The sequence below is a fragment of the Heterodontus francisci genome, chromosome 6 (assembly GCF_036365525.1).
Source record: "Heterodontus francisci isolate sHetFra1 chromosome 6, sHetFra1.hap1, whole genome shotgun sequence".
Taxonomy (NCBI): Eukaryota; Metazoa; Chordata; class Chondrichthyes; order Heterodontiformes; family Heterodontidae; genus Heterodontus; species Heterodontus francisci.
In genome coordinates this window covers 28,597,261-28,612,360 of record NC_090376.1, presented here as the reverse complement: position 1 = coordinate 28,612,360, position 15,100 = coordinate 28,597,261, and the positions used below count along the sequence as shown (strand labels likewise).

General features: G+C 45.4%; 1 protein-coding gene across 3 annotated transcripts in view; it reads left to right on the top strand.

The window, feature by feature from the left end:
• The window catches only part of LOC137371212 (F-BAR and double SH3 domains protein 2-like), a 262,204-nt gene that overhangs the window by 186,096 nt on the left and 61,008 nt on the right, over positions 1 to 15,100 (top strand). For all 3 annotated transcript variants that reach the window (XM_068033385.1, XM_068033386.1, XM_068033388.1), the window contains one exon: positions 5,896 to 6,057. In XM_068033385.1, the coding sequence (XP_067889486.1) occupies positions 5,896 to 6,057 (162 nt within the window). The remainder of the gene's footprint in view (positions 1 to 5,895; positions 6,058 to 15,100) is intronic.

Sequence of the window (15,100 nt, the reverse complement as noted above, 5' to 3'; positions counted from 1 at the left end):
GGTGGGAGAAACACACTGTTGATTCAGTCCTGCCCCTTCACAGATTGCCTAACATATTATTTTAAACTTAACCAAATTAAAGAAAGCCACAGCCAAATTGACCATCTATTAAACCCCGAATGAGGTGAACCAAACCAGGTGTCTTTAGATCAACAAATTAACTGTTTAATTAGAAAAACTAAATTCTTAAACACTACTAAGATATAAACAACATTTAAAATAGAAAAATTAGTGTCCTTGCAGATCCTGCCGAAGTGGAATCTTCCAATGTGGAGCAGTCCGAGGTTGCTTGAAGTCCTCACGGCCGTCCGATGGGGAAAAAGAAAATGTCTAACATCTGAAACTGCAGCTCCTCTTTTGTCCAGTGATGACCTCAACTGATCAACAGCTCGCAAACATTTCAATGAATCAATTTGGCTTTAGAATTTTGAGGGGAGAAAAAGCGATCAGTCTAAAATTCACTTTCCTTCAATTTAAACTATCAGAGAACTCTGTTAGATTCATGCTGGTCCAAATGTCTGTCTGTCTGTTAACTGTGTTTGAAAAGCCAGTTTTTCAGCTAGTTTCCAACGACAGTCAGCAACATTGTATCCTTGTCCTTGTTCTCCGAATGGCTGTATCCTACGGCACCGAGAATGCATTCTTTGACTTAGTCCCTGGAGCTTGCTACCTTAAAGCAGTACTGATCCTTTTCCAGCCTTAAAAGCACACCACATACTTCCCAGAAAAGAAAAAAAACTACAGGATCATAACTTGCATTTTTTTTTTAATTCATTCATGGGCATCACTGGCCAGGCCAGCATTTATTGCCCATCCCTAATTGTCCTTGAGAAGGTGGTGGTGAGCTGCCTTCTTGAACCGCTGCAGTCCATGTGGGGTAGGTATACCCACAGTGCTGTTAGGAAGGGAGTTCCAGGATTTTGACCCAGCGACAGTGAAGGAATGGCGATACAGTTCCAAGTCAGGATGGTGTGTGACTTGGAGGGGAACTTGCATTGGTGGTGTTCCCATGTATTTGCTGCCCTTGTCCTTCTAGTTGGTAGAGGTCGCGGGTTTGGAAGGTGCTCTCTAAGGAGCCTTGGTGCATTGCTGCAGTGCATCTTGTAGATAGTACACACGGCTGCCACTGTGTGTCGGTGGTGGAGGGAGTGAATGTTTGTAGATGGGGCGCCAATCAAGCGGGCTGCTTTGTCCTGGATGGTGTCGAGCTTCTTGAGTGTTGTTGGAGCTGCGCCCATCCAGGCAAGTGGAGAGTATTCCATCACACTCCTGACTTGTGCCTTGTAGATGGTGGACAGGCTTTGGGAAGTGAGGAGGTCAGTTACTCACCTCAGGATTCCTAGCCTCCGACCTGCTCTTGCAGCCACGGTATTTATATGGCTACTCCAGTTCAGTTTCTGGTCAATGGTATCCCCTAGGATGTTGATAGTGGGGGATTCAGCGATGGTAATGCTGTTGAATGTCAAGGGGAGATGGTTAGATTCTCTCTTGTTGGAGATGGTCATTGCCTGGCACTTGCATGGCGCGAATGTTACTTGCCACTTATCAGCCCAAGCCTGGATATTGTCCAGGTCTTGCTGCATTTCTACACGGACTGCTTCAGTATCTGAGGGGTCACGAATGGTGCTGAGCATTGTGCAATCATCAGCAAACATCTCCACTTCTGACCTTGTGATTGAAGGAAGGTCATTGATGAAGCAGCTGAAGATGGTTGGGCCTAGGACACTATCCTGAGGAACTCCTGCAGTGATGTCCTGGAGCTCAGATGATTGACCTCCAACAACCACAACCATCTTCCTTTGCACTAGCTATGACTCCAGCCAGCAGAGGGTTTTCCCCCTGATTCCCATTGACCTCAGTTTTGCTAGGGCTCCTTGATGCCATATTCGGTCAAATGCTGCCTTGATGTCCAGGGCAGTCACTCTCATGTCAGCACTTCAGTTTAGCTCTTTTGTCCATGTTTGAACCAAGGCTGTAATGAGGTCAGGAGTTGAGTGGCCCTGGCGGAACCCAAACTGAGTGTCACTGAGCAGGTTATTGCTAAGCAAGTGCCGCTTGATGGCACTGTTGATGACACCTTCCATCACTTTACTGATGATTGAGAGTAGGCTGATGGAGCGGTAATTGGCCGGGTTGGACTTGTCCTGCTTTTTGTGTACAGGACATACCTGGGCAATTTTCCACATTGCAGGGTAGATGCCAGTGTTGTAGCTGTACTGGAACAGCTTGGCTAGGGGCGCAGCAAGTTCTGGAGCACAGGTCTTCAGTACTATTGCTGGAATATTGTCAGGGCCCATAGCTTTTGCAGTATCCAGTGCCTTCAGTCGTTTCTTGATATCACGCGGAGTGAATCGAATTAGCTGAAGTCTGGCATCTGTGATGCTGGGGACTTCTGGAGGAGGCCAAGATGGATCATCAACTCAGCACTTCTGGCTGAAGGTTGGTGCAAATGCTTCTGCCTTATCTTTCGTACTGGTGTGCTGGGCTCCCCCATCATTGAGGATGGGGAATAAAAACAAGAAATGCTGGAATCACTCAGCAGGTCTGGCAGCATCTGTGGAAAGAGAAGCAGAGTTAACGTTTCGGGTCAGTGACCCTTCATCTCTTTCCACAGATGCTGCCAGACCTGCTGAGTGATTCCAGCATTTCTTGTTTTTATTTCAGATTTCCAGCATCCGCAGTATTTTGCTTTTATTGAGGATGGGGATATTTGTGGTGCCACCTCCTCCAGTTAGTTGTTTAATTGTCCACCACCATTCACGGCTGGATGTGGTAGGACTGCAGAGCTTAGATCTGATCTGTTGGTTATGGGATCGCTTAGCTCTGTCTATGGCATGCTGGTTACGCAGTTTGGCATACAGATAGTCCTGTGTTGTAGCTTCACCAGGTTGACGCTTCATTTTGAGGTATGCCTGGTGCTGCTCCTGGCATGCCCTCCTGCACTCTTCATTGAACCAGGGTTGGTCTCCTGGCGTAATGGTGGAGCGGGGGATATGTCGGGCCATGAGGTTACAGATTGTGGTTGAGTACAATTCTGCTGCTGCTGGTGGCCCACAGCGCCTCGTGGATGCCCAGTTTGGCATCGCTAGATCTGTTCTAAATCTATCCCATTTAGCACGGTGATAGTGCCACACAACACAATGGACGGTATCCTCAATGTGAAGGCGGGACTTCGTCTCCACAAGGACTGTGCGGTGGTCACTCCTACCAATATAGTCATGGACAGAAGCATCTGCAGCAGGCAGATTGGTGAGGGCGAGGTCAAGTATGTTTTTCTCTCGTGTTGGTTCCCCCACCGCCTGTCGCAGACCCAGTCTAGCAGCTATGTCCTTTCGGACTCGGCCAGCTCGGTCAGTAGTGGTGCTACCAAGCCACTCCACTTACACGTTGGAGGCAGTATAGCGAAGCTTCACTCAATTGGTCCTTGAGATGAGGGGGTTATCCTATGATGAGAGGCTGAGTCAATTGGGCCTATCTTCTCTGGAGTTTAGAAGAATGAGAAGCAATCCCATTGAAACATGTAAGATTCTGAAGGGGCCGGATAGGGTAGACACAGAGATTGTTTCCACTGGTCAGGGAATTTTAAACACCGGGGCACAGTCTCAGGATAAGGGGTCGATCATTTAGGATTAAGATGAGGAAAAATTACATCATTCAAAGGGTTGTCAATCTTTGGAATTTTCTATCCCAGAGTATTGTGGATGCTCCATCGTTGAATACATTTAAAACAGAGTTTTGATTTCAGTGAATCGAGGGATATAGCGAGCGGGCAGGAAAGTGGAGTTGAAGCCCAAGATCAGCCATGATCCTATTGAATGGCGGAGCAAACTCAGTGAGCTATATGGTCTACTCCTGCTGCAATTTCTTGTTTTCTTATGATTATGGGTGCTGTTCAAACTGCACTCTGGTGGAGTGCAGAAGAAGAGGACCAGCAGCAATGGTATGCTGATGGAGTTGCAGGTGGGCAGCAAAGCAACAGAAGGGGCATGCTCACGGACGGCCTTACCCACCCCACACGTTGGACAAGCTTGGTTTCCTTGACCTGTCTGAGGAACAATGCTTTCGGAGGCTCCAGTTGTCAAGGCAGGTGATCGCCAACCTCTGTAGCCCCCTCGAGGAAGATTTCCTACCCGCTGTATTTGGGGGCCATACTGAACACACTGAAAGTGATCACCATCCTCAATTCCGACATTCCTGAATCCTTCCAGGTTGCCACAAGGCACATATCAAGGTTGTTGCAGTCAGCCACCCACAAATCCATTAGGCAGATAGTCGATGTTATCAGTTTCCCTGGCAAATAATACAACAGTCAAACTAAGAGCATTTGGGTTTGTCTGTAATTGGCTGTGTTTAAGATTCTTGTTTTGGACGCAAATACGTTGCTCTTAAACCAAATATAGAATTCCGTTGTATTATGATTACTTTTTCCCAGAGGACTGTTACAGCCAGGTGAAGAGGGGGTCTCCGGCTTCCCTCTTGCCCTTTCTCTTATTTTAAACAGTGATTGTGCTTACCACCTCTGAGAGTGTTTTACCTTTTTACCTTTACTGCAATCATGAAAGAACCAATCGGACAGGTTTTCCTGAGTTTAAACAAGAAAGTGGTTAGTTTATTATACTTAACACTCTAACCCCAATTTAAAAATACTAAAAAAAAATGCTCCACATTCATGCACCCATCCCACAAGAATCACACACACACAAGTGGGTTAATGAGGGAAAAATAGATTTGGTGGTTGGATTGAAGTCCAGAATACATGGAACTTAAATACACAGCCTGTGAAGTGAATACAGCTGAAGCTGTATTCTTGAAGTCCTCGCTGGTCAAAATGCACTTTATGGTTGGCCTGCTTTGCTCAGGGTTTTCTTAAAGGCAGAATTGTAGTTGGCTCTCTTCCCCTGGTCGCTGGCTATAGCAGTTTGTAGGTGTGGAGGATGCACAGTCGCAGACGGTTTTCAAACTTGATGTTTTTTGGGGAGACAGGGAGAGAAAGGGAAGCCCACAGCTTTCTCTGCTGCTGCAGCCTCAGCTTTTCCTTCTCTTCTGTAAGTGTAACAAAACTTCTGTTTTTTCAGAGATGGACAGACGGTCACACGGCTCCTTCAATCCCCTTTTGTTAATGCAATACAAGGTTCAGAATTGGCTCCAAAGGTTCCAGGATGCCAATATTTGCACTCGGAGAGGTTTGCTCTTTCAAGGTCAATGTGTCAGGATGGCCTTGACTGCCATGCTAATGAAGCAATCCTAAGTAATTCAATTACGTAGAGCAAGCCATTGTTCTGGGTCCAGGGCTTCTCAGACTTATTGCTGCAGTTCATTCAATCACCTGGTATTTCAGATGCAAATTGCAGTGACCATCTTGGCTGCTAATTTTTTTTTAAATTACTGTAGTATTTTCTTCCCATTAAAAGTCTAATATAAGTTTCCAACCGATTAAATTAATATTTCTCATTTGGCATATGGGGTTTTCTTGACAAGACCTTTTACTGTGAGACTACTAATTAACACTGCCTCATTACACAATAGTACATCTAAAGTAGCTTTGTCTATAGTTGGTTCCACAGCATATTGTTCTAGGAAGCTGTTTGATAAAGTACAGTACAGATTTCAGCACAAGATTGCAACTTAAATAGTGAAGGACTGGAGCTTTCTTAAATTCTAAAACATAAAGGCCATAAACAGGAAAAGATGCTGTTAATTTTTGTATAATTGCTTTTTATACTAATTAACTGCATTTTATAAAATGGCTACAACTTAGCGATGTGATGTATTGAATTAAATAGACTTTAGAGATTGCCAGGTAGATAAAGCAACTGAAACATATTTGGTTAGGTAGCATTTATGCTGTTCAAATTAAAGACTTTTTTAATGATTATAAAATGTTTTGTTTTGTAGACAGTTAAGCTAAAGGCTGAAGCACGATTGGAGCTACTGAGACAGATTGGGGTTGCTGTGGATACATGGTTAAAAAGTGCCATGAATCAAGTAATGGAGGAATTAGAAAATGAGCGCTGGGCAAGCCTCCCTCCAGCCCCCAACAGTGAATCAATACATTTGGTAAGATTTTGACATGTATGCTGACGACATCCAGCTCTACCTCACCACCACCTCTCTCAACGCCTGCACTACCTCACAATTGTCAGTTTGCTGAACCAACATCCAGAACTGGATGAGCAGAAATTTCCCCCGACTAAATATTTAGAAAACCAAAGCCATTGTCTGCGTCCCCACCAGACACCATTCCCTAGCCACTAACTCCATCCCTTTCCTCAGCAACTCTGAGGCCGAACCAGACCATTCACAATCTTAGTGTTGTATGTGACCCCGGAATGAGCTACGGACCACATATCCTGCCTAGGATCACCTACTTCCACCTTGGTAACAATACTGGACTCTGCCCCAGCATTAGCTCATCTGCTGCTGAAACCTTCGTATTTGTTACCTCTACACTTGATTATTCCATTGCTTTCCTGGCCCCCCTCCCATCTTCCACCCTGCATAAATTTGAGCTCATCCAAAACTCTGCTGGCCGAATCCTAACTAGCACCAAATCCCATTCACCTGTCATCCTTTGCTCGCTGAACTACATTTGCTCCTGGTCTGGCAATGCTTCAGTTTTAAAAGTGTCATTCTTATTTTCAAATCCCTCCATGGCCTTGCTCTCTCCCTGTCTCTGTAACATCCTCCTGTCCTACAATTCTCCAGGATCTTTGTGCTGCTCTAATTCTGGCACCTTGCCCATCCCTTGTTTTAGTTGCTCCGCCATTGGTGGCAGTCCCTAAATATCTCTGCCTCACTACCTCTCTTTCCTCCTTTAAGATACTCCTGAAAACTTGTCTCCTTGACCAAGCTTTTGGTCACCTGTCCTAACATCTCCTTTGTGATTCGCTGTCAAATTTTGTTCGCTAATGCTCCTGTGAAGCACTTTGGGATGTTTTACAACGTTAAAGGTGCTATATAAAATTGTTGTTGATGTTTCGCATGGATTGGATTATATTCAATATTTAAATTAACATTACCCCTGTTCATGGCTGTACTGCTATACATGATGACCAATAATGGTGTGAAACAAGAGCTTATTTTCTTAAAGTGTTTCTATAAATATTGAATTGACTTTTATATGCATATCTGGTAAGTTAATAGTGAGGAAGAAACATCTGAGAAAATTCTTAATCACAATGATACTAGGGTTTAAGTGGTTTAATTATGAGGACAGGTTATATAAACTTGGCTTTTAATCCTTGAGTTTAGAAGCTTCAAGGTTTATTTAATTGTGTTTAAAATTATTTTTTTTAAAAAAGATACGATGGAGTAGTTAAAGAGAAGTTATTTCCTGTAGTGGGAGCATCTGGAACAATGGGGTCACAATATGCAAATTAGAGATAGGTCATTCAAGAATAAAATCAGGAAACACTTTTTCACATAAAGGCTAATCAACATTTGGAATTCTTTTCCTGGAAAAGTTGTGGGTGCTGGATCAATTAACATTTTCCAAGATTGAGATTGACAATTTTTTATTAGGGAATCAAGGAATATGGATCAAAGTTGGGTAAATGGAGTTGAGATACAGATCAGACATAATCTGCTTGAATGGAAGAAGAGGTTTGTGGGGCTGAATGGCCCTCTCCCATTCCTATGCACAGGATGTGCTCTACACATTCAACAGCTATTCTACTTATAATATAAACTTATGCGTTAAAAAAATCACAATGAATGCTATGTTTCATATGCAGTTATGATTGTATCTAGCCCCGTGTATTTTAAGTCATTGAAAGAGGTACGGTTACATATAATCTGCTGTTGTTTGCATTTTCATTCACGGGATGTGGGCATCACTGGCAAGACCAGCATTTATTGACCATTCCTAATTGTCTTGGAGAAGGTGGTGGTGAGCTGCATTCTTGAACCGCTGCAGTCCAGGTGGTGTAGGTATATCTATAGTGCTGTTAGGGAGGGAGTTCCAGGATTTAGGCTCTGACAGTGAAGAAATAGCAGTTATAGTTCCAAGTCAGGATGGTGTGTGGCTTGGAGGGGCACTTTCAGATGGTGGTGTTCCCATGCGTCTGCTGCCCTTGTCCTTCTAGGTAGTGGAGGTCGCGGGTTTGGAACGTGCTGTCGAAGGAACCTTGGCAAATTGCTGCAGTGCATCTTACAGATGGTACACATTGCTGCCACTGTGCACCGGTGGTGGAGGGAGCAGATGTTTATGGTGGTGGATAGGGTGCTGATCAAGCGGACTACTTTGTCCTGAATGTTGAGCGGCTTGAGTGTTGTTGGAGCTGTACTCATCCAGGCAAGTGGGAAGCATTCCATCACACTCTTGATTTGTGCATTGTAGTTGGTGGACATGCTCTGGGAATTCAGGAGGTGAGATACTCGCCACAGAATTACCAGCCTCTGACCTGCTCTTATAGCCACAATATATATATGACTCGGCCAGTTAAGTTTATGATCACTGGTGATCAGGATGTTGGTGATTTTATTTGATGTCATTCAAAAACTAGCAGTTCCTGTCAGGAGAGACCCATTTTGAATGTTACAAGGACAAATTGAATCAAGAAGTACTTATTTTCCAGAAAAATCCTTTCAATTTAGGTGGTACAAGTAGTAAAATCGTATTAATATATATTCCTGTCTCTCGTGTTATTGCTCAGTGACTCTAGAGCGCAGTTTTACTTTTAGCTGCTCAAAAGGAGCTTGTTTATTTAGTCTGTCCCTTTAAGGACACAGCTCAGATACTCGTGGAAGTGGCCTCCTAGTCTCAATATGGTGCCGTAAAACTATCTTCGATTGTAGTAAAAACCCATTTGGTTCCCGAAGGAAATCTGCTTTCCTTAACTGGTCTGGCCTACATGTGACTCCAGACTCAAAGTAATGAGGCTGACTCTTAACTGCCCTTTGAAATGGCTGAGCAAGCCACTCAGTTGTACGAAAGCGCTACAGAAAAGTCAAAAAGGAATAAAACCGGACAGATCACCTGGCATCAACTTAGACACCAGAACTGGCAATGGCACACCCAGCCCTGTCAACCCTGACTAACATCAGGAGGCTTGTGTCAAGATTGGGAGAGCTGTCTCTCAAACTAGTCAAGCAACAGCCTGAAATGGTCATACTCTCAGAATCATACCTTGCAGACAATGTCTCAGACACCACCATTACCTTTCCTGAAGTAGCAGCACAGTGGTATACAGTCAGGAGGGAGTTGCCCTGAGAGTTGTCAACATTGGCTCCGGACCCCATGAAGTCTCGTGGCATCAGGTCAAACATTGGAAAGGAACCCTCCTATTGATTTTCCATCTACTGCCCTTCCTCAGCTGATGAATCAGTACTCCTCTATGTTGAACACCACTTGGAAACACTGAGAGTGGGAGACTTCAATGTCCATCACCAAGAGTGGCTCAGTAGCACCACTACTGACCAAGCTGGCTGAGTCCTGACGGCCTTATCTAACAGACTGGGCCTGTTGCAGGTGGTGAGGGAACCAACAAGAGGAGAAAACCTTCGAGACCTTGTCCTCACCAATCTACTTGCCGCAGATGCATCTGTCCATGGCAGTATAGGTAGGAGTGACCACCGAAGTCCTGTCTTCACACCGAGGATACCCTGCATCGTATTGGGTGGCACTACTACTGTGTGAAATGGGCTAGATTCAGAACAGATCTAGCAGCTCAAACCTGGGCATCCATGAGGCGCTGTGGGACATCAGCAGCAGAATTGTATTCAACCGCAATCTGTAACCTCATGGCCTGGCATATCCCTCACGTTACCATTACCAAGAGTGTAGGAGGACATGCCAGCAGCAGCACCAGGCATGCCTAAAAATGAAGTATCAACCTGGTGAAGCTACAACACAGGACTACTTGCAGGACAAACCAAGAAATCAGCATGCGATAGACCGAGCTAAGCGATCCCACAACCAATGGATCAGATTTAAGCTCTGCAGTTCTGCCACATCCGATCTTGAATGGTGGTGGACAATTAAACAACTAACAGGAGGAGGAGGCTCCACAAATATCCCCAACTTCAATGACTGGGGAGCCCAGCTCATTAGTGCAAAAGATAAGGCTGAAGCATTTGCAACCATCTTCAGCCAGATGTGCCATCTCGATCTCCTCCTGAGGTCCCCAGCATCAGCCAATCCAATTCAATTCATTCCACATGATATCAAGAAACGGCTGAAAGCATTGGATACGACAAAGCTTACGGGCCCTGACAGCATGCAGGCAATAGTACTGAAAACTTATGCTCCAGAACTAGCCACGCCCCTAACCAAGCTGTTCCAGTACAGCTACAACACAGGCATCTACCCGGCAATGTAGAAAATTGCCCAGGTATGTCTTGTGCACAAAAAGCAGGACAAATCTAATCTGGCCAGTTACCATCCCATGAGTATACTCGCATTCATCAACAGTGATGGAAGGTGTTGTCAACAGTGCTATCAAATGATACTTACACAGCAATAACCTGCTCAACGATGCTCAGTTTGGATTCCGCCGGGGCCACCCAGCTCCTGGCCCCTTGGTCCAAACATGAACTAAAGCTGAACTTGAGGTTCGGTGAGAGTGACTGCCCTTGCCATCAGCATTTGACTGAGTGTGGCATCAAGAAGCCATGGCAAAATTGAAGTCAATAGAAATCGAGGGAAAACTCTCCACTGGGTGGAGTCATACTTAGCGCAAAGGAAGATGGTTGTTGAGACCAATCATCTCAGTGCCAGGGCATCGCTGCAGGAGTCCCTCAGGGTAGTGTCCTAGGCCCAACCATCTTCAGCTGCTTCATCAATGGCCTTCCTTCCTTATATAAGGTCAAAAGTGGGAATGTTCATTGATTGCACAGTGTTCAGTACCATTCATGACTCCTCAGATACTGAAGCAGTCCATGCCAACATTCAGGCTAGGGCTGATATGTGGCAACTAACATTTGCACTACACAATTGGCAGGCAATGACCATTTCCAACAAGAGTGAATCTGACCATCTCCCTTTGACATTTAATGGCATTACCATCACTGAATCCCCCCATTATCAACATCCTGGGGGTTACTGTTGACCAGAAATTGAACTGGACCAGCCATATAAGTACTGTGGCTATAAGAGCAGGTCAGAGGCTGGGAATTCTGCAGCGAGTAACTCACCTCCTGACTCCCCAAAGCCTGTCCACCAAGGCACAAGTCAAGAGTGTGATGGAATACTTTCTATTTGTCTGGATGAGTGCGGCTTCAACACCAGTCAAGAAGTCAGACACCATCCAGGATAAAGCAGCCCACTTGATCAGCACCCTGACTTGGAACTGTATCGCCACTGCTTCACTGTTGTGGGATCAAAATCCTGTAACTCTCTTTCTTATAGCACTGTGGGTGTACCTGCATCAGATGGATTGCAGTGGTTCAAGAAGGTGGCTCACCACCACCTTCTCAAGGGCGGTTAGGGATGGGAAATAATTACCAGCCTAGCCAGCGACACCCGCATCCCGTGAAATAATTTTTTTTTAAGTGATATTCAGAGGAAAAGCATCAACAACTAGGTTCACCAAATTCCTTTTTTCACAAGGTGCACCTTATCAGAATGTTAACTTTCACCAATTGTAAATGTTCCCATTGGAGAGAATGCTAAGCAGCAAATCATCATCATGGTTTATGGTATTGTGTTGATGTTTCTTTGCCTGAAGCCTATATTTTGAGGAATGGCTATATTACTTTGAAGCATGGCATTACAAGGCAGAAAAATCACCTTGAGAGTTGAGAATAGTGAGGCTCATGCAAAGTGCCTGCATCTAAAACCAGAATTCATTGCCAACTGTTTTTAGTACTGTAAATGCATTACAGCAGAGGAGGAAGCGGCTGCATCCAAAGCTGCGGCAAAAGTGCGAAGAGAAATGAAGACTGGTTTCAATCTCATAATGAAGAGCTGGAACCTGTCATAGCCGCTAAGCGCATTGCACTGTTGAACTACAAGAAAGCCCCCAGCGATTTAACATCCGCAGCACTTAAAGCAGCCAGAAGCACTGCACAAAGAACAGCCAGGCGCTGCGCAAACGACTACTGGCAACACCTATGCAGTCATATTCAGCTGGCCTCAGACACTGGAAACATCAGAGGAATGTATGATGGCATTAAGAGAGCTCTTGGGCCAACCATCAAGAAGATCGCCCCCCTCAAATCTAAATCAGGGGACATAATCACTGACCAACGCAAACAAATGGACCGCTGGGTTGAGCACTACCTAGAACTGTACTCCAGGGAGAATGTTGTCACTGAGACTGCCCTCTATGCAGCCCAGCCTCTACCAGTCATGGATGAGCTAGACATACAGCCAACCAAATCGGAACTCGGTGAAGCCATTGATCCTCTAGCCAGCGGAAAAGCCCCTGGGAAGGACAGCATTACCCCTGAAATAATCAAGAGTGCCAAGCCTGCTATACTCTCAGCACTACATGAACTGCTATACCTGTGCTGGGACGATGGAGCAGTACCCCAGGACATGCGCGATGCCAATATCGTCACCCTCTATAAAAACAAAGGTGACCGCGGTGACTGCAACAACTACCGTGGAATCTCCCTGCTCAGCAAAGTGGGGAAAGTCTTTGCTAGAGTCGCTCTAAACAGGCTCCAGAAGCTGGCCGAGCACATCTACCCTGAGGCACAGTGTGGCTTTCGTGCAGAGAGATCACCATTGACATGCTGTTCTCCCTTCGTCAGATACAGGAGAAATGCCGCGAACAACAGATGCCCCTCTACATTGCTTTCATTGATCTCACCAAAGCCTTTGACCTCGTCAGCAGACGTGGTCTCTTCAGACTACTAGAAAAGATTGGATGCCCACCAAAGCTACTAAGTATCATCACCTCATTCCATGACAATATGAAAGGCACAATTCAACATGGTGGCTCCTCATCAGAGCCCTTTCCTATCCTGAGTGGTGTGAAACAGGGCTGTGTTCTCGCACCCACACTTTTTGGGATTTTCTTCTCCCTGCTGCTTTCACATGCGTTCAAGTCCTCTGAAGAAGGAATTTTCCTCCACACAAGATCAGGGGGCAGGTTGTTCAACCTTGCCCGTCCAAGAGCGAAGTCCAAAGTACGGAAAGTCCTCATCAGGGAAATCCTTTGCTGACTATGCTGCTTTAACATCTCACACTGAAGAGTGCCTGCAGAGTCTCATCGACAGGTTTGTGGCTGCCTGCAATGAATTTGGCCTAACCATCAGCCTCAAGAAAACAAACATCATGGGGCAGGACGTCAGAAATGCTCCATCCATCAATATTGGCGACCACGCTCTGGAAGTGGTTCAAGAGTACACCTACCTAGGCTCAACTATCACCAGTAACCTGTCTCTAGATGCAGAAATCAACAAGCGCATGGGAAAGGCTTCCACTGCTATGTCCAGACTGGCCAAGAGAGTGTGGGAAAATGGCGCACTGACACGCAACACAAAAGTCCGAGTGTATCAGGCCTGTGTCCTCAGTACCTTGCTCTATGGCAGCGAGGGCTGGACAACGTATGTCAGCCAAGAGTGACGTCTCAATTCATTCCATCTTCGCTGCCTCCGGAGAATCCTTGGCATCAGGTGGCAGGACCGGATCTCCAACACAGAAGTCCTCGAGGCGGCCAACATCCCCAGCTTATACACACTACTGAGTCAGTGGCGCTTGAGATGGCTTGGCCATGTGAGCCGCATGGAAGATGGCAGGATCCCCAAGGACACATTGTACAGCGAGCTCACCACTGGTATCAGACCCACCGGCCGTCCATGTCTCCGCTTTAAAGACGTCTGCAAACGCGACATGAAATCCTGTGACATTGATCACAAGTCGTGGGAGTCAGTTGCCAGCGTTTGCCAGAGCTGGCGGGCAGCCATAAAGACGGGGCTAAAGTGTGGTGAGTCGAAGAGACTTAGTAGTTGGCAGGAAAAAAAGACAGAAGCGCAAGGGGAGAGCCAACTGTGTAACAGCCCCGACAACCAATTTTATCTGCAGCACCTGTGGAAGAGTCTGTCACTCTAGAATTGGCCTTCATCGCCACTCCAGGCGCTTATCCATTGTCTCTCAAGATAAGGAGGCCAAAGAAGAAGAAATTCATTCCAGCAGAAGAGGAAGCAGCTGCGTCCAATACAGTCGAGGATCCCACATAGCCACTGCCACCGACTCTAAAGCAATGAACTGCTTTAAGTGCAAATTTTCTGACTGCCTACAGACATGAGGTTTGAATGCATTGTCAGGGTTGATGAGGAAGCCTCTTTAATACTTAAGCTAAAGAAAGAACACGTTAAAACACTTGAACAGTTAGCACAATATCTTTGGGCACATATTGCTTGTAAACAATCCTTGTTGGTTAACCATTCAGTCGTAGCTTAGCCACCGTGAAGAGAAGTTGCTTGGAAGAAAAATTCCTGGGGAGGAGTGAGAAAACAAAATTAGGTTTTAAGCACCCATAAGCCAGCAAAAAAGCTCCTTTACAATAGAGTGGACAAATTAGCTGACCTAATCAACTTGTAGCACAGCACCACCTAGTGACAGTGGAAATACAACTAGAGTGTTACTGGCAGCACTTTTTCCAGAACAAAAATGTTGGCTTTAATAATGTTTTGTCATTGTAAGATATTATGTGGAAATAAGGACGATGTTGACATAAAACCATTACCTGGAAGTTTCTCCCTAACATCACTGTGGATATACCTACACCACTTGGACTGCGGCAGCTCAAGACCACCTTCTGATGGGCAATAAATTCCGGGCTTGCCAATCTCGCGTCCCATGAACAAATTTTTTTTAAAACATGCTCATTGTGACACCGGGAGTAAGTGTATGTGAACAACAAGTCCACTGCTTATGGAAAACTTTAAATATATGATGTAGATAGATTGGCAAATATTAAATCCAGCACACTATCATTGATAGAATATGCATCTCTTTCCTTTCTGTAGAGCTGTCCTCCCCATTAGATAATTCTTAATTCATTCTAAATATATTTCCTCAGTCATTTATGGCATAGAAGGAGGCCATTTGGCCCATCGAATCCATGCCAGCTCTCCGTAGAACAATCCAGCCAGTCTCACTTCCCCACTCGATCCCTGTAGCCCTGCAAGTTTATTTCCTTCAAGTGCC